This window comes from Camelus ferus, chromosome 5, assembly GCF_009834535.1.
Source record: "Camelus ferus isolate YT-003-E chromosome 5, BCGSAC_Cfer_1.0, whole genome shotgun sequence".
In the NCBI taxonomy this organism is placed as follows: domain Eukaryota; kingdom Metazoa; phylum Chordata; class Mammalia; order Artiodactyla; family Camelidae; genus Camelus; species Camelus ferus.
In genome coordinates this window covers 28240795-28266591 of record NC_045700.1, presented here as the reverse complement: position 1 = coordinate 28266591, position 25797 = coordinate 28240795, and the positions used below count along the sequence as shown (strand labels likewise).

The following is a 25797-nucleotide window of genomic DNA, read 5'->3' as shown; positions in this document are numbered from 1 at the left end:
TCTCTACCCCTGTATCCCCATCCGGCACCAGCTCCACTGCCAGGGAGAGAACGGTTTTTTTTTAATAAATATTTGTTGAATTCATGAATGAGGTAATGAATTTCAGAGCCCTATTTCAAGTTCCCTAGCAGCTTCTGTTTTTCTATATTTCTCATCAATTTGCTTGAATGACTTCAACCCTGTTGAATCTGTCATCCACCGTTTGGAGAAAAATGTCATCATCGATAACGTTGAAGAGGATGTAACAAGTCAAAGAGAAATGACATCCCCTCGACCATGTGGTCCAAAAAGTTGGACCATTTTTTATCAGATCACAAATCTTGAGGATTTGGGGAAAAGTCATGAACATTCCAGCATTTAAACAGAAAGCTTTGGACATGGTTATTGCTCTCTGTCACTCTAGGCAAACTCCAGGGTGTCACAAGGACCTGAGAGGATGCCCAAGAAACAGGGTGACAGAGCTGAGAGGGGCCAGTGCTGCCCAGTTCTCCCACCTGTGGGATGAGGCCAGTCACTTCCTCTACCAGTCTGTTTCCTCACCTATAAGAATAAGGAGCTTGACCCAGCTCAGTGGTATCCACTTTGCACTCTGTGGACCCTTTGGGTCCACAAAGGGTCCTCAGAGGCATCATGGGAGACACTGAGGCCAGATGGATACAAGGCGGGGACTGGAGGCAGGACAAAAAGACATGACTGAACATCCTACTGCCCAAACCCCAGAGAGCTCAAACTCTTTTCCTTCTATTTGGCTTCCACAAAAGAAAGTGTTTTATTTATGAGAAGTCACTGAAGACAGAGTTCAAGGACCCTTCCAGTCCTGACACTCCCCGGTTACGTACAGTCCTTTGTTTTGTTTTTTGTTTTTTTTCAGGGCGGTGGATAATTAGGGATTTTATTTATTTTAATCAAGGTACTGGGGATTGAACCCATAACCTTGTGTGTGCTAAGCATGCGCTCTACCACTGAGCTATACCCTCCCCTGACATATAGTCCTTTTCCCTTCCATATCAGAGCCTTCTCCCTCGCTGGGGACACATCCAGAGGGGTTTTTTCTAGGAGAGAAAGAGAAAACAGAAGGAAGCTGACACAACCCTCCTACCTGTTTGTGAACCTTGGTGAGCTGCTCCAGATTGTTCTCCAGGAAGGAAATTTTCTGCTTCTGGGCAGCACTACCTCCTCCATCGTCGCTGTCCAGCTCCACACTCTGTGCATCAACACCAAAGAGTCAGCGGGACAGGCCTCCCCACAGCCCACCCTCAGCCCCCGCATCATGTGGACTGTCCTTTCTAAAGTCTCTTTTGGAAAAAAACTCCCCTATCTTACTAAAGGTCATTCTGAAACAGAGGTTTTAAAAGTGTAGACTCAACGATCTTTCCCAATTAATTTCTGTGATTGGTAGACAGCTGGGAATAAAAAACAAAAAACTTCAAATCTTCTTTTGAAGGATGCAGATTAGATACAGTTCTCTTTGTGAGAAATGCCTCTCCCTTGCAGGTAGGTAAAGAAAAAAAAAGTGTTCTGAAACTCATTAAGAAGAACTAAAATGAAAATATAAACCCAAGACCTAAATTTGGGTTTCAAGACATCACAAGTTGATGTCAAACATTACAAGGGAGATGACAAGTCACCAAGCTGTGGGCAAGTGTCTGTGGTCCCCCTGGGAAGTCTCAGTGGCCTCTGCTTGTCCCTTCAGCATCCAAGTCCATGAAATTCCTTAATCAGTCCATCTCAGACTAGTCACAGCATCCATGCACTGTGCTGGATCAACTCTTGAAATTTATCAGATCTTGGGATTAACAAAAATGCTGTTCCCTCAGCACCGCCACACTGAGTGGCCAGATAAGCTGGGAAATACATGTACGAAAACATCCTGGAGTACAGAAATGGCAAAGCATGCTTGCTTCATCTGATTCAAAGCGAGCATCACCCTTCTTTTTCTGAGAGGGGATGGCTATGTGAGCTTCTCAAACCCATGTCTCTTCGGTCTAAATCCGGACTTCTCAAACCCAGAAGAGGGCCTGTTAAAACGCAGACTGCTGGGCCCCAGCCTCATCTCTGAGCCAGCGGATGTGGGGTGCATGTGAGAATCTGCACTTCTAGCAAGTTCCCAGGTGATGCTAGTGCTGCTGGCCAGGTGACCGCACTTTGAGAAACACTGGTCTAATAGGTCCCTCCTAGAGAGTTCTGTACTGTGAAGCCCAGGAGTCTGATCTCAAGCTCCGTACCCTCCTTGGAGCACCTCCTTCCTCCGGCTGAGCTCTCTCAGCTCTTGTCATAACCTCTCTAGCCTCTCCCCACCACCTCTGCTCTGGCCTCTCTCTCCTCCCTGGTCCGCGTCCTCGGCATTTCCATTTTGATGATTGTGGTCACCACTGCCTGCCTGACCGCTGGCACTCAGGCCTTGAAATTTCCCATCATTCTCACCCTCTTTCCTTATTTTCATTTCTAGACCTCCAAACTCACTAGAAACGTGCTGTCAGGCGCCTCGCCCAATCCACACTCTGACCCTCAGCTAGACACCCCCACCACTGCTCAGCATCCTTTTTCTCATCCCTAGCAACCCCCCCCCCACAGCTGCCTGAGCTCCTCTCGTCTCCAGGGGCCCCCCATTCTCTTCCTTCTTGCCCATCGGGGACCAGGCCTCCATGTTAAAAAAGGTCAAAGTTGTCGGACCCACTGTCATTACCTCCCTGTAAATGTCTCCATCTTGACTTCTTCTCCCCTCTGGGAAAGTGTGTCCCTTCCCCTTACCAAGCCTAACACTAAGCTGTTACCTCTGTCCCTCTCAGAGCCCACTCCATCAAACACCTCCTCTATTTTTCTTTTTTTAACATATTTCATCTCTTTTCCTTGGCTCCTTCACACAGACCCCCACGTGCACACTTTCCTTACACATTCCTTCCTTCCATCCTACCGTACCTCTGGGTATCCCCGCTGTGCCTCATCCATCGCTTTCAAACGTATCCAAAGCACAGCCCCCTTGCCGTAGCCCCCGCTCCCTCCTCCCTCCTGACACCTCTGGGAGCTGTTGTGGGGTGGCGACGCCCCGAGATCACTGCGTGTGGCACCAGGACCAAAGAAGCTCAGGAGTCACACAGGCCTAGACTCTGCAGTGCTATCCCTGGCTCTCCCCAGCTGGGCGATCTTGGGAGGTTATCTAACCTCTGAGCCCCTCTCCACAGCTGCAAAACAGAACACTGAGACCACTTGCATGGCTGCTGTGGGAAGAGCAAGTAAGACCCCAGATGTTAAAGTGCTTCACACACTCCGAGCTGGCAGATCTCGCCCCCAACTTCCCCGCCACCCAGGCCTTGGGGCTACGTGCTGTCTGGTGAGACCTCTCCGGCTTTTCCCCCGCCTCGCTCACAGCGGTTTTCAGGCTGCAGCCAAATAAATATGTGTTCATTTAAAATGAAGGCCAAGGAAAGGATTATAACTTCCTTTTCCTAAGAAGGAAAAGTCAGATGGAAAAGTGTCCCCCAGTACTTTTTTCCCCTTGAGCAGATTCTTTTAATAATATTCTCTGGCATGAAATACTTAATTTTTAACCAGCCCCAATTTAAGCAAGTGATATTTCAACTGAAAATGATTCTTTCCAGCCAACTCTTCTTTTCTTCTCAGTCCCATTCATCCAAACTAGAACTCACTTTTTTGACCCGGGCAGTCAGGTCCTGGACGAAGAGCTTCCGGAGGTTATGCAGAGTCTGCAGCTCTCGGGACTGGAAGAGAAGATTGTCAAAACGACTTAAGTGCGGGACACACTGGCACCAGACCATCCACCCTGATGTCGTCACAAGGCTTGTAAGCCGCCAATAGAAGCCAGGGGGCCCCCCACTTCCTCAGACCCGCCTATCACACGTGTCTTCCCCCTCTTCCTCATTCCCGGGGGCACCCCAAGGACAGAGACTGAGAATTGAAACAATGAAGTGTAAACTAGAACAAAGCCTGCTCATTTGCTGTTGTTTTAAATAGACCCCCCACTTCCCTCCCTCAACCGCAAAAAATCAAAAGGTTTCTCATAAAAATTCCTAGCGGGCTGCATTGTACCAGAATGGACTTCCCCCCAATTTATTGCGTACACATTATACAAAATGCCAACACGTTCACATGAAAGGTTGGCCACAATGTCTCCCACCCTCGCTGACCAGCATTTTTCATGTTTCTACACCCCTCCTGGCCCTGGTCCATGGGCCGCTTTGCTTCGCAGCACTGAGCTCATGGGGGAGGCGGGTGGGTGGACTTCCTACCTGCGTGACCCGGGACAATTTATCTACCCTTTGTGGGCCTCAGCTTTCTTATTTGTAACATGAGGATAAAAATAGTAGTTGCCTCATAGTTGTTGTCAAGATTGATCGTATAAAACTCTTACAACGGTTTCTGGCACATAGTAAATGCTGGGTAAACATTAGCCACAATTAATTTATTGATGCTTCATATTTGAAAGCCAGCTGGCTTTTATTGTTTCCTTTTATTATTATGTTATAACTTGCATGTAATTAACTTCATGGGGGCATGTGTTTCTGCATTTCGGATTATTTCTACTAATGAACCCTTAGGAATTAGATTGCTAAAACAAAGGTCTGAGTCAGCTCTGGTGATCTCTGTTAACAAAGTTAGAAAACCCCAAAATTTCCTTCCAAGTCTTCGAGCATTTACCACGGTACATATGACTAATTCCCTTCAAAATATTCCCCTACAAGGGAGAAGAAAGAGACACTCGCATTTATATTTTTCAATTAGCCTAAATAGATCTACTTGCACACAGAATGTGAAGAGATGCAGCTCATACAGGCTCACAGAAAAAAAAGGAAGAAAGAGGCTATAAAGCCATGGAAACACTAAGTTTCTTGGAATAAAAGTTCTGTGTTAATTTAAGGTCTCATTCCTGGGCCCAATTCGTGATTCTGTGTTGAAATAAAAAGCACCTTAAGTCGACTGCTTCCTCAGATGAGGCAAATTACTTCCTGCAGGAGGCCAAGCAGGTTCTGTGATTATGAGCTGCGTGCACACAGAGCCTGGGCAGGGCTGAGCCACCAGCCAGCAGGTGCGGGGATGCAGCCCCACGCTCGGTGATGCCAGCACCGACATTCCACCCGCATCCCCGGCTGGCGAGCTCCACCCCAGGCCCCCGCTCCCCAAGCCCGCCCTCCCGCTTCAGGGATTTTATTCCTGCCTGTGCTGTAATCACGGTAAATACTTTCTGTGACAAACACCACTACCCCACAGGGACATGAAGAGACCTGGGTGCCTGGTCAAAGGGCCAGGTGTTTCCTCAGGACCAAACACCAAATAATACAGAGTCCTGAGTTTGGCGAGTTTCGCTCATTTCTGCTTGTTTTTAAGTAACTTCAACAAACAGTCTAGGAGAGGCAGTTCAAGACCCTGGAAGTAGGTGGTAAGCTGCACATGGATGCCGGGGCACCTGGCGCTGGCTTCCCAGGGCAACAGGCTCTCCATCATGTTCATTATCACTCCCTCGCCCGCCCCCACGCGCTTCCCTCCAGTCCTCCCGGCCCGGCCCGGGCCGCTGCCCTGTGTCAAAGCTCAGGGCTCCGCCTCCCGTCCCCGTGGACACCAGAGAGATGGGAACACAAAGCCCAGCGAGGCCGCAGGAGGGGGCCGGCCCCAGAGCTCAGAGTGTCCTGCCAAAGCCAGGTGGCTGCCTGGGGCCCCAGAGCCGCCCCCCAGGGCCAGTCGGCTGTCCCCAGCGTTGTCCCCTGGAGTGGGCTTCAGGCTCCATCCCCAGATGGCAGGTTCCGCCCCCACCCGGCCCAGACACAGGCGGTAGTGCAGGCCTGGAGCTAAGGAGGGCTCAGGAAGGGGAGCACAGCGATGCCTCTGAGGGGCACTTCCAGCTCAGGGAGAGCTCAGGGGGAAGGCTGAGTGGACACACCCGCGTCTGAGATGGCGCAGACTGGGGGCTTCCGTCTGGGGACTGAACGCGTATGTGTGTGATGTGTATGGACACGAGGGAGAGCAGGAGAGGGGGCATAGGGCCAGGTCGGTGGGTCCGTCCCCGGGTGAGCATGTGTGGCAGGGGGTAGGTGGTGTGGATGTGAGGAGGGGGATGGGTGAGCAGGTGGGGGGAGGGAGGGAGGACCCATGGATCTGAGGAGGCGAGTGAGGAAAATGTGTTGTTAAATACGTATCCAAAAAGGCCAAAGCCCACGTCCATGAGTGACTGTGGAAGAGAAAGTGTGCGAGCCTGGGAGAGTGAGCACACAGGTGAGTGTGTGAGCGGAGGTGAAGTAGTACGTGGGAGAGGCTGCGGAGTGAGAGAGAGCGTGAATGCTCACCAGTGAGTGAGTGTGTGTGAGTGTGACCACACGGGCATGCATGGGGGAAACAGACCGGGCGAGAGCGTTTGCGAACGACGACATGAGGGTGCGAATGGGTGGGTGTGAGTCAGGGTGAGAGCTGGGGATGAGCAAGTCTTTGCAACAGTGAGTGTGTGAGTGAGAGCGTGTGGGTGGTCACCAGCGAGCATGAATGTGGGTGTCAGCCTGTTACGGGGGAGTGTTCAGTGAGCGTAAGAACTTTGAGTGGGTGGAGCACAGGCACGAGAACGTGTGTGAGGTGCTGTGGGTGTGAGAGGAGGGGTGTGAGCCCTTGTGTGGAGGGTGTGAGCGTGTGTGGGTGTGTGAGAAAGAACAAGCGATTGTGCCCGTGTGGGTGAGACCGTGAGGGGGAGGGGAAGGGGGAGTGTCTGGGTGAGGACGTGGAAGGCAGGTGTGCCAGGCGAGAGTGCTCATGGGTGGGGTGTCAAGGAGGAAGAGATACTGGAATATTTACCTTTGGCTGCTGGGAACACAGGAACATTTTAATGTTCGATATTTTCGTGAATTGTTGTAACGATCTGTGACTGTGGGTGTCACTTCACAGACAGAGCTGAAGCGGTTCCATGGCTTCCCTTCAGCTGCCCCCCCAGTCGCCCTGTCCACCATCTTCTCCACTGTGCTTGAAAGGCCCAGCTGCCTTTGGACAGTCATCTCACTTCTGTCCTGAATGGCCTGTGCCCTCGTCCCCGGCCTGGCTCTGAGGAGTAGCTAACACCGGCCTGGAAGCCAGGGTGCGGCCTGGGTCCAGCCCTGACCATCCACTTGCCTCCAGTCCGGGGTCACTGGGGTCACCGAGTTTCTGGAGCCAGGCTCAGTCCCACATAAGTTCACAGGACATATGAATGGAGTCAAAATGTATGGCTGCATCTCAACAACAGCTTCTCTCCCCCTTTGTCCTGTCATGTAAAATGGCTAGACATGTTTTCACCAAATTGAGAGCCTATGTCGGGGTGGTCTGTCCTCAAACACAGGCTGTGTGGCACTTTGAAAGGCTCTTGAGAGCCCCTGGAGCCAGGCAGCCATCCTCCAGGGCAACTGAAACAGAAGTTGACCAGAGGAGACAAACCCAATGAATTTTGACGCAGGACAGAGAAAACCAACCGGGATTTCAAATAACGAGCCCTCTTCCAAAGGAAAGTGCACCTGTCACTCCCCTGCCCCAAGCTCTGCAGGTCTCAGCGCCCCATCTGACCTGTAGCCCCCTCTTGCCTTGACCTCTCTATGTCTATCTCCTGCCCTGCTCCTTCTCGTGGCCACAACCACACTGCCCTCCCTGCTGACCCCCAACACATCAGACATGGGCTCACCTCAGGGCCTTGGCACGGCTGTTGCCTCTCCTGGAAGGCTCCTCCCCCAGGCATCCCCATGGCTCCCTCTTTCCCTTGCTTCAAGTTCCTGCTCAAATGTCACCTCCCTGTAAGGTCTCTCCCAACCAGTCCCTCTACACTTTTTATAGCCATCTAACAGAGGTCATGATTTACTGCCTTATTGTTCGTTGTCTGTCTCCCCCAGGTGAAGGGCAGCTTCACCAGGGCCAGCATCTTATCTGCTGTGTATTGATGCTTCCCAAGCACCTAGAATAATGCTAGCCCTTAGTAGGTACTCAATAAATATCCACTGATTGTTGACTGGAAGTAACTCACAACATGCAGAGGCTGTAAAATTGCAGGCATTGATTTGAATTTAAATCTCAGTTGGGACTCCTTAAGGGTATATCCCTGAGGATGGATGGATGGATGGTTAATTATTCTGTCAAGAGCTGTGGAATGAATTTTACAATTCTCACCTTTCCACATGAAGTTTTATGTTTAAAATGATACTCGAGAAAGGCGTGCACAGATAAAATTTTAGAAGAAACAAATTCAAAAGATCATAAACCAATCTGGTCTCTGAGACTAAAATGAGTTGGGAATCATGTCAACATACCACTGTCTCCTCCAGCCCTTTGAGGTCCTCTCTGGCTTGCTCCCTTTTATCATTAAGCAATCTGCAAAACAGAAAGCAATCGTGAACCACCAAAGGGGCACCCGAGGTTCCACAGATACCATCTGCATCTGCAGATAAATCAGCCAAACAAACCGACTCACACGAACGGCCATGGTCTGCTTTTAAATTGGCCCAACCCAACCTGAACATGTGGGCATCTGAATCACCAAAGGGCACTGGTTACGGCTTCACGCGGATGAGAGACAACAGGGGAAATATTTAAAGCGCACTCACAAGAGCTTTTCCAGTTTCATTTCCCTCTCTTGGTCCTCTATTTTCAGCTTGTTATAATCAGAACTGAGCTTCTCCTGTTCCAGTTGCAGTTTCTGATTCAAACTGAAATTGAGAGGAAAAAGCAATACATTTCACGGCAGCCTGAAAGTCTGCATCATCCGGCTAAAGACACGGTTCTGTTCCAACCCCATTAGTCCCGTGCAATAAAGGCGGCAATTCTGGAGGGTTCTGAGGGATCAGAGAACAACCTCCCAGCTTCCTCCCTGCCCAAGTGAAAACTAATTTCTGGGAACATCTAAGAGGCATGAAACTTAAGGCTTCATGAGTGTATTTATAGTTGGCTTATGCAAGAGCTTTGGGGGGAAAATAATGAGATGGGAAAGGGGCCGACATTTTCAACACAGAGAGGTCCAGGGCCTGCTGCAAAAAGGAAACTCGCCATCCGGCTGGGGCATTTGGTCACCATTTCTATCAGACCAGTCCTTATAAAACCTTTTCCATGGCGATGCCTACGTGACTGTAGAGAAACAGATTATACACTGAAGGAAAATCCAGCATCTACACAAAAGGCGCAGGCAAGGAAACCACCCCCTCCCCGTCAACTCACTCACAGACCCTCCATCTCTCTCGCCTTCCAGTTGAACATTCTGAGGGTGATTCATCAGAATAACAAATACGAAGTGCATTTAAAGGGGGACAGCACGACAGCCTGACCTGCAGGCAGGGTAGCATGGGGGTGGCCCAGAAGGAGGGGAGTGATGATGCTGAATGCTCCCCTAGGTGGACTGTGTGCATAGAGCTCCGATCACACCATCTCCACTTTTGCTTTTCACAGGCAAATGTGCTGTGTGAGCAGCCCACACACACTGGGAGATCTGGATCAGCAGTCTGGAGAATTCAGCAGCTCCAGTCTGATTCCTATTTAGCACTGTGACCCTAAAGAAATCATTTAACCTTGCTTTCTGTATAGAAATCTGTTTCTTCATCTACAGAAACAGAGAGGAGCGAACCTTTAGTCTAGACCCGGGTTGAGGAGGGGAGAAGGGGAGGAGGGGAGGAGGGTGTCATTGGATGGAACCATATTTCACTATAATTGGTTTTCTTTGTTTTCCTATGTCTTTTATTTGGGTCATTTAAAAATGCTGTTCTACAAAGAGGCTCAAAGATTGTTCCCAGGGACTCACTGTGCAGAAACATTAAGAATCCTCAGGAGAGGATCCTGAAGGCACCTCCCAGCTTGAGGACCCGTGTGGATGGGGCTGGAAGGTGAGGGGGGAGGTCGTTACTGAGCTGAGGGCTCCTCAGCGGCTGCGACAGGACGGGAGGATGGCCTGGAGGGCGTGTCACCAGAGACAAGCTGCAATGATGCCATCCTGGCAAATGCCACAGGTCACAAGTACGGACAGACACACGACATCGTGGGTGCCGCAGAAGTGTGCCCAGGCGACCAGGTGGCTCTGAGCCGTCAGTGTGTGGGCAGATGTTGGGGTGAGGAGGCAGTGGGGGCTGACGGTCTTCTCTGGAGTATTTATTAACCTATCAGAACTCCTGAGTCAGGACCATTTCAGGGTTTTTTTTTTTTTTCATACTTTCATAGGAACAGCATCCCCCGCTGCTGGGGCATGTGTCTGCCTAGCTGAGTTACCAGCGTGCCCCTGCTCCCCGGGGACCAGGCAGGGTGGTGGGGCCTGCCTGCCACCATGGGAGCCCCTGGGGGCGAGGCTCCAGGTGGGAGAGCAGATGTCCAAAGCCTCGGAGCCCAGAACCCGTGAGGCAGGGAGAGCAGAGGCCTGGGCCGGAAGCCGTGTCCCTTCAGTCTGGCCCCAGCGTCACACACGCCCCCAAGCCCACAAGCCCCCAGGCCAACTCACTCCCGAATCTCATCGATGATTTTCTGCTTCTCCTCGATTTCATCTCGGAGTCGGGACAGCTGCTTCTGATGAGCCTCCCGGTGGCTCTCCATCTGCTGTTCCAGTGCCTTCTGCAACCCAGGCCAGGAGAAGTGTGTCATCCACGCGCTGGCTCTCTGCCCACTCTGTGACATGCCCTAGGGCGCTACCTCCTACCCCATATCCCTCGGCTGTCAGATCCCCAAACCAGGGGTCCGCAGCACTCACTGGGGGTTCCCAGGGGTTACTAGGAAAACAAAACCCAAGTGTCTGTTACAAGACTGGGTGGGCCCTAGGGGCAAATTAGCCCATTTCTTGAGTCAAAGTTTGACCTTCTACGGCTCACCTGAGCCACATGGCTTCTCTAGTGAGATCAGTCAGAGGGCATGGACTTCTTACCACCTGGGGGACCTCAGACAAGCCATGGAACCTGTGTGAGCCATGGTACCTTTCCCACCTGTAAAATGTAGATAATCTCCCTGCCCACTGCACAGATTTATGGTGATGCTCAGAGGAGAACTTTCCACCAAAGCAATGTGAACCCAGGAGATGCCCCAAAAGGTGAGGCAGAGTTATCATCTCGGCTACACAGTGTCATGCATGGCGTTGTGTTAACTATGGGCTCACACCCAACGGGGCTCAGGGCTTGCCTAAAATTAATCAGAAGTTCTACATTCTCTCCTTTATCTCTTATTTTATCTACCTAAAAATCCTATTTCCCAATCATCTTTCCCACATCCTTTACTGTTTAAAATTAACCAAAAATAAATATCTGTAAATTTAAATTTAAATTTGGGGCGTTTCTTTAAAAAGGAAGAGGGGAGAGATGTTTCCTTCCATTCAAAGGAGGTGAACGTTTCTACAGAAGTTGTGCGGAGCGGCCCACGCAGTGGCCGGAAGGTGGCGCTCTCTCCCGCTCGGTAGGGAAACGGGAGACAAGATGTACTAATGCAACGTAACTACCGCCCACAGACAACTCGGGGTTTCTGGACACCTCCCCCTCCGTCTCCATCTGAGAACGGCTCTGAGGCTCACCAGCAGCCAGCCCCACTCCCTCCTGGCCTGCCACACCCATCTCTGAAGGAGTCAGATCTTCCTAGACCAAGGAAACCCAGTGCAAACTTGGCCTGCTGGGCTCTGGGAAGGGGCCACGAACTCTGTACACACCTTCATCTCCTCAGCGTCCTGCAGCCGGGTCAGGTGCTCCTTTTCCTTATCCTGGAAGCTTACTTCGTGCATTTTTTCTGTTTTAAATTACAGAGGATGATTTAAGATTTGACTGGCAGGACTCACACCCAAAAGTAAAAATTTAAAAACAAGCAGACAAAAAAGAATGGGGTGAAACATCATTATCTTACCAATTACAACCACAGTATAAAAGAACGTGCCTCCGAAGGAGGACTTCTGGCTTTTTAAAGCCAGGCTGATCTCTCCTGGGAGACTACCTAAGTCCTCCTGGGAGAGAGGCAATTGGAGGGGAAGGGCTAACCTGGAGCGGTCGCTCTGGATCTGACCCAGCTGTGTCACCTCACATCTCGGAGGATGGTTCCCGACCTGGCTTGGGGAGCCACTCTTGAAGCAGCGCACGTGAACGGCCTTGGTCGGGGATGACACACGCTGCCAATGTTAGTGGCTTTTGGATTCGTGCCACTATTAAAGTTTCAGAAAGAGCTAATTTACCTCCCATGGGTAAGATGTTTATTCTCTAAGAATCTGCAGCAGGGAAACAATCTAAGGATAAGCACAAAGAAAATAGAAATATAAAATAACACTCTCCAGGCTGAACAGGAAGGCTGAGCCCTGGGGGCAGGGCTGCTGGGTGGCACACCTGGGTGGGGCGGAACCAGTCCCAGTCTAGTCCTGGTCTGTGGCCCTCCCTGAGCACAGCGGGCCCTGGGCAGCCTGAGTTTGGGGTGGGGGTGGGGGGTGGTGAGCGGAGGGAGCAAAAGTGTTTATGACAGTGACATTCAAGTCATTAAATGTTCTCTCTAATCCGTTCCACTTAATTTTAGCTCTTTTGCTTTGATTTTATTTCCACTCAGTGGCACCCCTGCAGAAGCCATTTACCAGGGGGAAAAGTTCTTTTCCACGTTAAGTTTTGGGTGGAGCATTCTATCCCAACAACCCTTATCACAGACGGGAAAACAAAGTCAGGCCGGGGGTGGGTGTGTTCTCTTTGCTAATTTACCTTGGCATTTGAAAGAAAAGGTATTTACTGAGTGAATGACTATATAACAGTGAAGGAAATAAGAAAGGCTAACACCATCACCAGTCCTTTTACCCTATCAAAACCATTTTCCTTTCAAATATTACTTTGCAGGCCGTGGAACACAAGCATCCATTGATTTTTAAATATTATAAACATAGTAAAGATAAAATTACACATTATGATGTTTAATCTAATGTACTGTAAGCATTGTTGCACAGCCTTCATGTACTTCATCTCCAAGATGAAAAACGTTTTTCTTCTAAACAGTATACCATAGTTCATTTAACTGTTGGACATGGCTTCCTCCCCATCCCCCACAATAAGTAATTCTGCAATGAATGTTTGAGATTTGAGGATCAAAGGTTATGAAAACTCTTACAATTATTAATATGTATTTTCAAAATGCTTCCCAAGTAGACTCTGTCAGTTTCCATTGCAACTCATGGTATAATAGGCGTGTTCCACCACGTGTGCATTCTTAATGCTGTTCCGCTTTCCGCATTTCTAGTCACTTCTCTTGAATTTCTACTATTTATTCATGTTTACTGAGTGTTTCCTATGTGTGGGGTACTCCCCACAGCAAAGGGGGTCAGGAGGCTTCCTGGCAAAGGAAGCGCTTTTTTCAAAGGATGGGGGATGCAGGTAAGCCATTGGTCAAGTTCAGATTTTATGTTAAGAGCAACGGGACACCAAGGAAGGGTCAGAGGCACGGGGTTGGGTGCAAGACAGAAGCTGATTGGGAGTAGCCCCTTGGGACGCAGCACAGTGGGCAGCCTAGAGCAGACTGGGGGTGGGACACTCAGGGGATGGATGGAGCCACCATTCTTAATCAGGATTAAGGACAGCAAGACAATGAAGACAGAGATGAGCCGAACCAGAGAAGCTTCTGACAGGCCAAATGGACAGGCCTTGGAGACAGACTGGAGACAGGAGGTGAAGAAGGGAGAGGACTGTGACTCAGGCAGCAGGATGGACTGAGGTAAAGAAGGAAGAGGAGCAGACACGGGGTGGGCACAGTCATCTATCTTCTAGACGCTTCTCCCCCACCTTCCACCACTTATGGCCCAGAAATGCTTTAACTGAGCCAAATTCAACCTCCTGGGTCCGGCCAACTAGAAAGAGTCTGATTTAGGCCAAGAGCTTGGCACCTGCCAAGTGGTCACTTACTTACCTTGGGCTCGGAGCTTGGCCAGCTCTTCACTGAGCGAGTCTTGGGACTCTTCCAGCTGCCTCCTCTTCTGTTCCATGTTCTGCATGTAGTCTGTCAGGGATTTGATCTTGGCTTCATGCTTTAAACAAGCAAATGGATAAAAGGGAGGAGTGAATGACTAGCAAGCAGTCATCCTGGCTTGCCTGTGACTGGCCGACGGGAAGGCACGATCGAGGAGGAGTTCTGGAGTCCCGGCACCCTAATGGTGTGTGTTCTGCCCTTTGCTTGGGGTCTGGGATCAAGACTAAGACGGTCCTCTTTTCTACAGGTGCTTCTCTGCTTCATCACCCACAGACACAGCTCGGGGCCAGGCCCTGCCTCACCGTCCACTTAGGTGAGACACCAAAGCCCAAGTGGCCCTCCGTCCTCATAGAAAACAGCGTGTGCTGGAGAGAAAGGGGCTGGGAAAGTGTTAAAGCTGAGGGCTTCGCTCCTCGAACCTGCACCTCTGGATTTCGTCTTTGGAACTCAAATACAATGTCTTTTCTCTTTCTGTCTCCCAAACACATTGATTCCTGTCTCAGAGACTCTGCACCTACCTTTTCTACTCCCCAGGAAGCGCTCCCCAACACACTCCCAGACGTGGTCCTGGCTGGGTCCTTATCACTCAGGCCCCAGCACTTTCCGGTGGCATCTAACTTTTCTACTCGATTTATCTGTTTTTTTACTTGTCAGCTCCATGAGGGTATGAAGTTCATAAATATGAATGAAGAGGATGAATGGGAGCTCGCTGACGGCACAGGGACAGCAGTCACTCCCAGGCAGATGGAAATACGCAGACACGCCCCCTCCAGATCTACAGCGTTCACATTTAGGCAGGAAGACCCTGGAGACCGAATTCTAATCTAAACAAATAGCCTCTGGGAAATGGGACTTCACTGGAGCAGTCATTTTATAAGCATAGTTTTTGGTGGTGAGGCTGAGTGTAAACAAAGGGGATAACAGCATGTTAGCTGGAAATGCTTTGTCAGACTCCTTAGATCATGTCAGCAAATAGGGAGCCAAGGTTTCTCTTACTTTCGAACCCCAGACAATAATGATGGAATCTCTGGCTTTGTGGAAACTGTAGCAGAGTAGAAAACAGCAGCAGTGGAAAACTGTATTTGCTGCTCAGGCACAAAGCACTGTTTAACTGTAACAGTTATTCTTTAACCCCAAACCATCCTAATATTCTTGACTCTGATCTCATGTACCCTAAATGAATGTCATTCTAAGATCTGAGCAACTGGGACCCCAGTCCTGGGCCCCCACTCCAAGCACCCAACTTGGGCAGTCGTCTGGCCGCACTCCACTCCACTGAACAAGGTTCATATGCCAAGGGAGCGTGCCACCTGGAACCTGCATGCCCTGCTCTACCACAGCGAGTCTGGGAACCTAGAGACTCCCTATCCCGATGGCCCTAAGGCCACCACCAGGGCCAGCAGTGCTGCTTCCATCATCCACAGAGGATGGCTGGCACAGTCACACACTTCCACCTTGCACAGAGATGGCAGAGGGACTTGCCTTGGACCTGGAGGCTGGTACATTCAGACGGAAGGAAAAACCTGTAAGGGGGGCTGCAGACCGTGGGGCCTCTGTCTTTGGCCCTGCCCTGGCCTCCAAATGTTGGGGGCAGGACGATGCAGAAGCACATGCTGTCAGTGTCACAGGGGGTCTGGAAATCAGATTTGAGGTGTACTGTGCCCTAATGTTTAGCGTTTTCCTCTCAACTTTTATAAATTATAAAAATCTCAAATAGCAAAGCAAACCTAGAAAAAGGGGTATAAATTTCACCCATAAACCACTCTAATTTATCAATTTCTCCCTATATTCCTGGTCTTATCTGTATGAATGTGTATTTCACCAAGCTGCAAGGCACAGCATAGAGCTATAACCCAGCATTTTCATTTTCACTTAACTTTATAGAATTATACCTTCCAAATGGCTATGTTTATAAATTTTTATAGAAGCTGTATAATATTCTTCCATGTAACTTTATGTTACTAACATCTCAATGGATGTGTATATTTTATTTTATTATAATATAAGTAATAGTACACTCAACATCTTCCATATAAGCTCTAATATATATACATATTTTAAAAACTTTTGCAGGGGAGGAGGTTATTAGGTTTATTTATTTATTTATTTTTAATGGAGGTACTGGGGACTGAACCCAGCACCTCACTGACGCTAAGCATGCGCTCTACCACTGAGCTATACCCTCCCCCCTTAAGCTCTAATATTTTTAACCAGCGAATAATAATACCATATGAAGTGAAAAATTTTCATTTTCATTACCAGTGAAAAATACCATAAGTGAAATTACTGGACCGAAGTCTACCTACATTTTTATGGGTTTTGATTCGCAAGGTGCTTTCCAAAAGGACTGACTAAATTACACTTTTCTCAACAATGTATATAAATTTCACAATCACACACCAGCACTGAATAATCTTCCCAATATATTTTTGTTTATGATGTTATTTATAAAATGGAACCTTGACATTTAAATTTGCATCTCTTAGACCATGCTGGTAGGCGACAAGAAGGCTGGAGATGGTTCTGTGATTACATATTCCTATGTTTAAAAGCCTACAGAATGAAATATGCTTTTGTCTGTTTCCTCAGCATTATCTGATGCACCATGCCACGTGGGTATCTCTTTCCCCCAAATGACTTCAGCTGTTTTAATGCCTGGACTAAGGCATTCTGTGGACCACTTACAGAAGCCTCAAACCTGAACACCAAGCTCAGATACCAGTGGCAGACCTGAAATGAGGCTGCTGTTTCCCGAATCCACCTTACTAAAATGAAAATGCCATTCCAGTGGGAAGAAGAGCAGCTTTACTCACTGAGAAAATGAAATACAACCGGGGGGGGCTTGAAAATCTCCTCAAGGCTTTGGTTGTGGTTTGAGTCCCAGCTCTGCCTTTCACTGGCTGTATGAGTTTAGACAGTATATTTAATCTTTCTAAGTCTCATTTTCCCTATCTGAAAAACAGGAACAATAATAAAACCTGCCCATCAGGATTTTTGTTTTTAAAAAGATCAAGTGAGAGAATGCATGTAAAGTGCTTAACACAGTATACGGTGCATTATAAACACTCAATGGAATGTTACTTGCTACTGCGATTAATAATAGTAACGGTGGTGGTAGTTTCTGTTTTCCCATACTGAGTTGGACCTCTGGTAGAGGTTAAAAGATGAAGGAATGTTGCCTTCGCTGAGAGGAGTTTTAGATGCCACCCAATCCTGTCCATTCATTCTGCATCTCCATCTAGCCTACCTACCTACTTACCCATAGATAGCTAGATAAAGATGTACAGACACATCCTTTAAGAGAGACTGAAGGCAATTAATGTAACACACACAATAAAGCCCAGCTTTAAGAATCAGCCTGGGCTTTCACTGCCTGAGGAGGCCATGGACAAGTCTTATGTAGAGAAAAGTCCCCACCAGCCCCAGTAAGAGTGTGGAGCAGGCTGACTTCCAGAGGACAAGGGTGTGAAACGAGGAGGAGAGGGGTGACCTACCTGGGAGATGAGCAGCTGGCAGGCTGCCAGTTCACGCTCGCTGGCGTTCATCTTCCTGTTGGAGTCCACCTGGGCACTCTCCAGCTGTTTGCTGCGGTTCACCAGGGACTTGACCTCCGACTTCATCTTGCTGATGTACAGGCGGGCCATGGTGAATTCCTCTTCAATGACTCCGTTCACATCTGCCAACTGAGCACAGGAGGGAACACGCTCAACTATGCCTACAACTTCCAGAGCTTCGTGGGGCCCCTGAAACCTATCCGTGGAGCCTCAAGATGCCTGTGGATTTCTGGGGAAGAATCTCTAATTATAGAACCACACGCTGAAATGATTTCTAAAAAATACTGTATGTTCAACCCCAAGTTCTCTGGAACCTCAGGTAAAACTCTCAGTTAAAAACCTCTACTGAGGTTAATCTTCAACTAACCAAGCTTTTTATTTCAATTGCTTTTTAGGATAAAAGAGATGATATCAGAAGAAAAAGACACTGAAATTTTAAAAAGTGACAGCTTTGAAGAGGGGTTCCATTCAACGTTTCATACCTTCCATTTCTAGAAGGGCAGCGAGGCCCAGTGGTCCTAAAGGTGACTCTGAGGCCCTGTGAGAAGTCAGATAAAATTTCAGTGGTGTTCTCTCTAGTCTGCTACTCCGAGAGACAAGTAGCTTGAACGTGTTTCTATAAGCAAGGGTTGAAATAAAAAGGATTTTCTATAGTCCTTGATTAAACAAAAACAAGAACCTAAGTGCTGTTACCAAAAGCCCCTCCAGACGAAAGTTTTCCTGCATAACTTCTCATTGCTACCAATCTGTTTCCTGCCTCGATGCGCCTGCCCCTTCCAAGCACACAGGAATCTAGGGTAACAGTCTAAAGCTACCTTTAGAAGAAAAGATTCTGACAACCGGCATTCCCACATGACCTCACGTTTGTTGACTAATTTTCGGAGCTCTACTGGAAACAGAAAGCTGCAGTGAGATGCTTGGGCTAGACACCCACATATCCTGAGGCAAACGCGGTCTCGAAGGGCAACTGACCACATGAGCAAAGTAACTGTGTGCATATTTTGTTTAACCACCAGAGGGCACCCTAGCACCTCAGGAGAAAACAACAGCCCATGAACGGAGGCTAAACTTGGTCTAAGACGATGATTCCAACTATGGTTTTTTGATGCTCCACAGTATACTCCATCTGCCCACTTTTGTCATTATTGCCATCATTAACTCATCGTATGACTATTTTTTCAGTAAACATGGAGCTAGGGACATGGGATCATGTATCAACCCTGAAAATTGGTAGCAGATAAGAACTATACTAGGCAGTGCTGAGTGCCTGTAACTTGGTGTCTACCTTCCCCTAAGAACTCCACAACAGTATTTACCCAATGACTCCAGTGTCAGTCAACACAATGCAGGATCCATGGTACCAGCAGGAACATCTGCAAGTATCAACTTCCAACTCCATCTTACTTTAATGAAGGTTCTTGCTGAGTAGTGACATTTCTGACTGCCAGCAGTTTGCCTAGTAACACCCCATCCTCATTATATTCCTCTTATAGTCCAAGAGCGCAGAGATAACAGCTGAGAAGAGCCCTCAGTCTTTAAGCTCAGTTCTGTTCTTCTGCCTGTGTGATTGGTCCGATGTGGAACAGAGATGACAAACTTGCTCTTCAGCCCGACCAGGTGTGCCCTGTACACTGTCTTTCTGTAAAAAGGATAAGGGGACATCCATCTCTTTCATGTGAAACTCACAACCTACGCCAGCTCCTGGTGAGAAAACATTGCTGAGCCCAGAGGTGGGCATCCTGGGAAGAAAACAAACACCTCCTCATTTCCTTCTCTAAGGTGTTTCTCAGATGAGGAAGGACACTGTGGGTTCTTCGCCCAGATCCCATGTGAACTGGGGAAGAGTAAAAAAAATTTCCAATAATGGGCTTCCTCCAAACCGGGAGCTGGATATTTCTTACAAACCAAACTAACTTCTGAAGTCTACTCTTGTCCTAAAAGGAGATTTTGAATCTATGCCTGATGGGGGGGGGGGGGGAACCTCCAAACAAATGGTTTTAACTGTAAGGTTTCTTACCACTTGAGAATTCATATAGTTTAGTCATACAAGTGCCAAGTTTTCAGTAATTCCAGCACACTGTTGTTTCGAAGGGAAGAATCAGAGTTTGCTGCTGCAGTATCATTTTATAACCTCCCCTGAGTCTAACAATGACTCCAAAGTACGTCATAGACTGTGAGATCCAGTCTGGATGACTGATTCAGGAAAAAAAGGCTGCCTCCAAAGGCAGAAGCTGCTTCCCCTTCCATCTTGCTTGTATAGGAGGAGTCCCCCCACCCCCACCCCATGTGTCTAGAGCATGGAGCAGCTATCCAAGGCCTATTTCTAGGCCAGGTAAAAGGTAAGGGAGGTGACTGTTCATATCCTAAGACCTAAAAGTCATAGTGGGACTTAAAAAGTCCTTTTTTAATAAACCCCCAAGTTGTCAGTTTTATTTACAAGTGCAGTGCAAAGCTAAGGTACGATGCAGTTGCTTCCAAGAGCTTGAGGGGCCGGAGGGGACTGAAGAAGCAAGCCCTCCTGGGGTGGGGACCTCAGCCACCTTTCTGGCTGGGGCTGGACCTCAGACCCAAGCCCCAACAGGCCCAAGGCTGAGTGGGAGAAGCTGGTGGGAATGGAGCGGTCAGTGATGAGGGTTGACTTCAGGCCCAGGATCTGGGGCAGTTTTATCTGCACTTCTGGCCCAGGCATGGCCAGGTCCATGATGGAGCCAGGGCCCAGGGACTCTGTCACATGCTTGAACCTCTTCACCTCCACCTCAGCCAGACCTGAGGTGGAAAGAAAATCAGGCAGCTAATCCAATCTGTTTCGTTTACTCGACCTCGACTTTCTATTCTGCTTGTGGCTGGGTATCTAGAATCTTTGTTTTAAGCAAAGACCGGTGACATCAGACCATGAAAAGAAGGAGGCTCACTAATAAAACTGGATGAAGTCAACACTCGGCTTATCTTGTCATTCGCTGGGCTCATCTGGTTGTGTTGACTTAGAGTATTGCCTGGACTCTGAGAGTGTTTCAAGACATGACTGAGCTGGAGACACAGACTCTTCTGTTTCCTTTCCTTTCAGGCCATCAGATCTGAGGACTGAGGGAGCCTCCAACAGCCTTCTCCTCTCACCACAGAGTGCTGCCAGCAGGCCCCTTGTAGGAACCGAATAGGATTTTAGGGACAAAAGTATAAGATGACCAAAAAAGATTTCCTTGATCTGCTCATTTCTTTAGATCAAAAGAATTATACCAATTGAATACTCATAACCAATAAGAAAAGCATCTGCACCCACGACAGATCTGAGAACTGTACGGGTAACTCATGCAATCCCTGAGCTGACAACCTTCAAGATAATCTGGGCTCATCTCGTCATTTTACAAACTAGGAAAATGAAACCCCAAGAAGTGAAGTAACTTGCCCAAAGTCACATAATTCCTCTCCTATGGCTGTCATTGCCCTGATGATTACATCATTAAAAAAAAAACCTAGAATGATTTAAGAATATGATGCTATATAAATGAAAGTTATCAATGAAATTAACTAGTTATCAATGAAATTAACTTAGGACAGCCAATTTCTGGAATCCAAAAATATCTTTAAAACACTGAATGTATTTAAATATAACCTCCATCAAACTTCAGATTCCCAAAGGGAAGGACTCTCTTTTTTTAATGCTGAAGCACCCAGACACTCCTTGATTTCATTAGCATTTTTCATCATCTCTATTTTAGAACTTAGCATAAAAATATCTTCCTTTATCGTTAGCAGCAGTGTGCCAACTTCCCATAAATCAACGCCGCCTTCACACTGCAAGGGCCATTTAATCATCCCGACCTCAGAAGTTTATAGCTCAACACTAACATATGCTTCCAAAAATAAGTCCTCAAATATAAAGTCACTAAGCTGGATCTTAATAGGGTTAATCTTATAGCATCTGAGAACTCCATGCTAAAATTAGGTTCATTTGCAAAGATTCATGAAATATTCAGTTACAATAAATGTTCCATGAAAGAATGATTAGGTTTACAAGAGGTCATATACTCTAAGCCTAGATCTGTTATACCATCGAAGAAGGGCTTTCCATGTTTCTCAGAAATGTCCATAAACAAAAGTAATTTGGGGAAGCTTTTCTAGACTCTAATAGTCCCAATTCAAAACCTGAGTGTTACCACAAAGCAGAATGATGTAGAATTCGACCAAAGGGCTAGACTCCAAGAATTTGGTTTTAGGGACTTATGAGGTAGAAGTTGACCACAGTGACACTATTCCACACGCATTTAATCAGTGGCTACTCTATAGAAGGTGCTGGATTATTACAGAGGTCCAGTTATCAAAACAGAGTGGAACTGGCATAAATATTAGATCACTGAAATAGACTATGGAAATCACCCCCCACATTTTTGGAGGTGGCAGGTATGCTGATCATCTTATATGGTGATGGCTCTGTGAGGGTATACAAGTGTCAAAACTTCGCAAACTGTAAATATGTGCCACTTATTTTATGTCAGATATACTTCCATAAAGCTACTTTTTTAGTGTCTCCATCTTACTTTCCAATTGTGGCAAACTGTTCTTGGCTGATAACATCATTGCCCTCTTCTCCCTCTATTCCTAATTCAGGGACAACTTTATGCCACCCTTTTTCTTATAGCCTTGCCATCAATGGCACCAATGTGCACCACCCCCAGGGGTTCATCACGGTTGGTTAAAGCCCACTATAGGAATACTATTTCTCTTTGCTTTCCCAGCTTCCCTTGCACTTTGGGGTGATCCTATGGTTCCCTTCTGGATGAAAGCTGGCTGCCTTTGCAGCACATCTGCCTTGGATGTGGTAGGTGGGGATGTGATGGTTGACGCTACAGAAGCTATCTTGTAACCACGAGACAAAAATCTACAGATGCAAAAAGGTAAAAGGCTGAGGAAAGTAAAAAGAAAACAAAGGCCTGGATCCTTGACATTGTTGAGACACTGCCCTGAACCAAAATTTGCTTCTAAAACTTTAAGAAGCATATGATTGAACTGGGAAATCTTGCTGAAATGCAGACTCTAATTAAGTAGGTCTGAGGTGGGCCTGAGAGTTTATATTTCTAACAGGTTCCCTGGTAATGCAGATCACAACCTGAATAACACGGTTATAGACTTCTCATATTGTGAATAATTAAATGCAGCTTTATTTTTTTTATGCCACTGTTAGAATCCTATTACTTTCAGCTAAAAGCTTTCCTAATTGGTCAGGAAATTTTCACTCTGTTGGATTCCCATAGAAAAGGAGAAACACATTTCTGAGGCTAGAACCTTTGCTTAATCTATCCAATTCCAAACCTCTGTGACACTGGCATGCAAGTTTCAGGAATAAACCAACTTACATGAGGGCCAACCAAGATTTGAGGACATTTCCTATATTTGAAAGGTGAGGTTTTTTTCTTCTCCTCCTTAACCAGACAATCATTCATTTAGCCATTCGTTCAATCATTCAAATATTTACTAAGCACATGGCAGATACAAAGCACTGTGCTAAGCGTTAGGATACGTGGGAGAATAAACTCTGCATGCTTAGAACCACGCCATTATAAGGGCAGGTAGAGAGGATGGAAGAAGGGCCGGCTTACCGTCTTCACATCATTAGTGCCAATTATTCCTCCAATCTCCCCCAGATCCTTCAACAGCAAGTTCAGGATCTCGGTAGCCCTCTTCTTCTGGTGATTGCTAAGCTCCTGCAGCTGGCTCAGTTCTCGCTGTGTGGTTGTCAGTGTCGTCTGAAAAGCACATTTTCACAACAAATCAAAACGGTTGCCGGTCGATTTTATACACACAGCACTGCAGAGAGTAACAACATAATGTGGGATGGAGTTCTTTTATCATTTCATGTGATTTCAACCCAAGAGTCCTTTTAAGTCAGACCACGGTACAGCACTGCACTCTCTGATAAGAGGAATCTGTCTTGGCCTGATCTGTCGTAAGTCTGCATCTCAGATGACGATTTCCAGGTCAGTGAAATAAGTTATTAAAAATAAATAAAACCCAAAAGGAGTCCTTAGGTTCATAATGCATAGTTGCATCTTCCTACCTACCGGATGCCCTGTTTCAGTCCACATTCCCTAAACATACCTGCAAGCACCCCCATCTCTGCTTTCAAACAAATCTGTTCCCTGGGACCACTTCCAAATGCCCATCTGACTTCGTAATGCATGGGTCTGGAAGGTCCAGAGGGACATTAATGAGTTTAGAAAACAACCTAGAAAAAGCCTTCTCATCTTCACAGCAAAGCTGAACTGGACACTCTTCACCTCTTTTCAAAATGAGTCCAGTGCAACAAGCAATGGCTTCTTAATACACAGCAGAAGCTCCATTTTCTTGCCAGGCATTAACAAATCCATCTCTTTCCCATCCTTCATGTATGTCACCACAATGTACACATTTTAAACTAACTTAATGAACTCTCAACATAATAGAACAGCCATCTTTTGGTGTCTTGGTATTAACTCAGCCAACAAAGACAATAATTTTCCTACATAATGGAGTCGTAGAGGTTAATGCAAAGACATCTATGTATTTCTTCCATATGCAGCTTTTTTACTAGAGCACTTATTTAATGATCTGACTACAAATAGTACTCTAAACCAGTCTGGTAATATTTTGGTTTGTTAGGAAATAAGAATTGTATTATGGAAAATGTTTCACTGTTTGGGGAAGCAAATAACACCAAGGACTGGTTAAAGAATCCTGTAGGAAACAGTAAGCAGAGAAAAATCTAAGACTTCTTTCCTACGTGACTCCTGGTATGTTTTTGTTTGTTTTCGCTTTTATTTTGGCATTGCCAGTGCTTATTTCATTTTGTTTTTAAAATGCAAAGACGCAGTAGTTCCCATCTTGGGAAGCTATTAGGAAGTCTTCCTGCATACAGCTGAATGTATGGAATAAGGAGCATTTTCCATCAGCTCTACGGTCAGCAGATCAGAGCTTTGCTGCACCATCTGCTACTCCTCCTCGCCCAGGAGGACTGGATGTTTTCCACGAAACAGGCTGGGCACAATCCCATGATACCAGGCCATCAGGCTGAGGTGCCAAGGGCAGCTGGTTTCAGCCCCTCAGTGTCCCACCACCCATTTTCCAAGAAGAGAAAGACAAAATGGACACATCCTACCACCAGCCACCTCACCAAATGCTCACTGGCCCCCTGCCACTAGCTCACTGTGCAGAACCTGCAGCATCGTTCCCTGGGAGAATCTGGAAACCAGGAAACGTGCAGACGGAAGCACTGGCTGAAAACAGAACAACAAACAAACCAGGACAGCTGGGTCCTAGGCAAGGACAACAAGCTGTGGGGAAGGGATGGATGGCATTCAGGAGGGTGCAAACAAGGAGACTGAAATCCATGTTCCACCGGCCCCCACTCTCCCCTGGTAACACATTTTGAGATTTACTGGTCAATATTGCAGCATATGCACAGGTCTGTGCTAAATGCCTTATGTAAACCGTCACTAATTCTCAGACGCTGAAAGGAGCATGCTATTATTGCCATTTTTACAGATAAGGAAATGAACACTCAAGTTTAAATGTCTCGACTAAGGCCTAATGGTTGTAAAGTCAAATTTTTAACTAGCATTTTTCTGGCTCCAAAGTCCATGCTCTCTTGACTGTCCTACGAGGCACCCCTGCTGGTGTTATGCATCCCCGGGACGTAAGGCAGTTCTGACGTGCAGGGCGGGGACGAGTGGACAAAAGCCACTCCCCCAAAGTATTTCAGTTATTGGAGGATTTCAAAGAATGTGTCTATGCCTAAAACTGAAAAACCACCCAGCCAACTGCCTTCCTATACAGTGTCAGTCAGCAACATCCATATAGCGGGGAGAGTACAGCTCAGTAGTAGAGTGCGTGCTCAGCATGCATGAGGTCGTGGGTTCAATCCCCGGTACTTTCATTAAAATAAACAAATAAACCTAATTAACGCTCCCACAAACAAAATCAAAAACAAACAAACGTAAAACAGCAATATAAGTACAGGAATGGCGGCAGACGAAGTCCCGCCCCCTAGACTCAAATGCTCCAACCGTTTTCTGGGCCAGCTCATCCGTCAGCTGCTCATTGGCCCTGGTCTTGTCCTCCACTTCCTGTGACTTCTGGTCGTAATTGACAGCCAGCTCCTCCAGGGCCTGCAGAACCTCTTTCACCTCATCTTTGGCTGCCTCATTTTCAATCTGGAGACGTGTCAGCTCTTCCTGGATCTTCTCATAGTCTCTTCTTGTAGAAGCTAAAAGCTGAGGAAATTAGATGGCATGGAACTTGTGAATCTAATGTTCAAACGTTTATGTTCTATGCTTTATCCAAAATAAAGTAATAAAAAAAAAAAAAACAGGTATAGGAAAACAAG

At 47.2% G+C, this 25797-nt stretch overlaps 1 protein-coding gene across 1 annotated transcript in view; it reads right to left on the bottom strand.

The window, feature by feature from the left end:
- Positions 1–25797, bottom strand: part of KIF5C (kinesin family member 5C) — a 147162-nt gene that overhangs the window by 16341 nt on the left and 105024 nt on the right. The window contains exons 14-23 of the mRNA XM_032479416.1: positions 25478–25684; positions 23036–23182; positions 17382–17570; positions 13828–13945; positions 11615–11691; positions 10430–10539; positions 8559–8660; positions 8265–8325; positions 3648–3719; positions 1100–1204 (exon numbers count right to left, since the gene is read on the bottom strand). Of these exons, the coding sequence (XP_032335307.1) occupies positions 1100–1204; positions 3648–3719; positions 8265–8325; positions 8559–8660; positions 10430–10539; positions 11615–11691; positions 13828–13945; positions 17382–17570; positions 23036–23182; positions 25478–25684 (1188 nt within the window). The remainder of the gene's footprint in view (positions 1–1099; positions 1205–3647; positions 3720–8264; positions 8326–8558; positions 8661–10429; positions 10540–11614; positions 11692–13827; positions 13946–17381; positions 17571–23035; positions 23183–25477; positions 25685–25797) is intronic.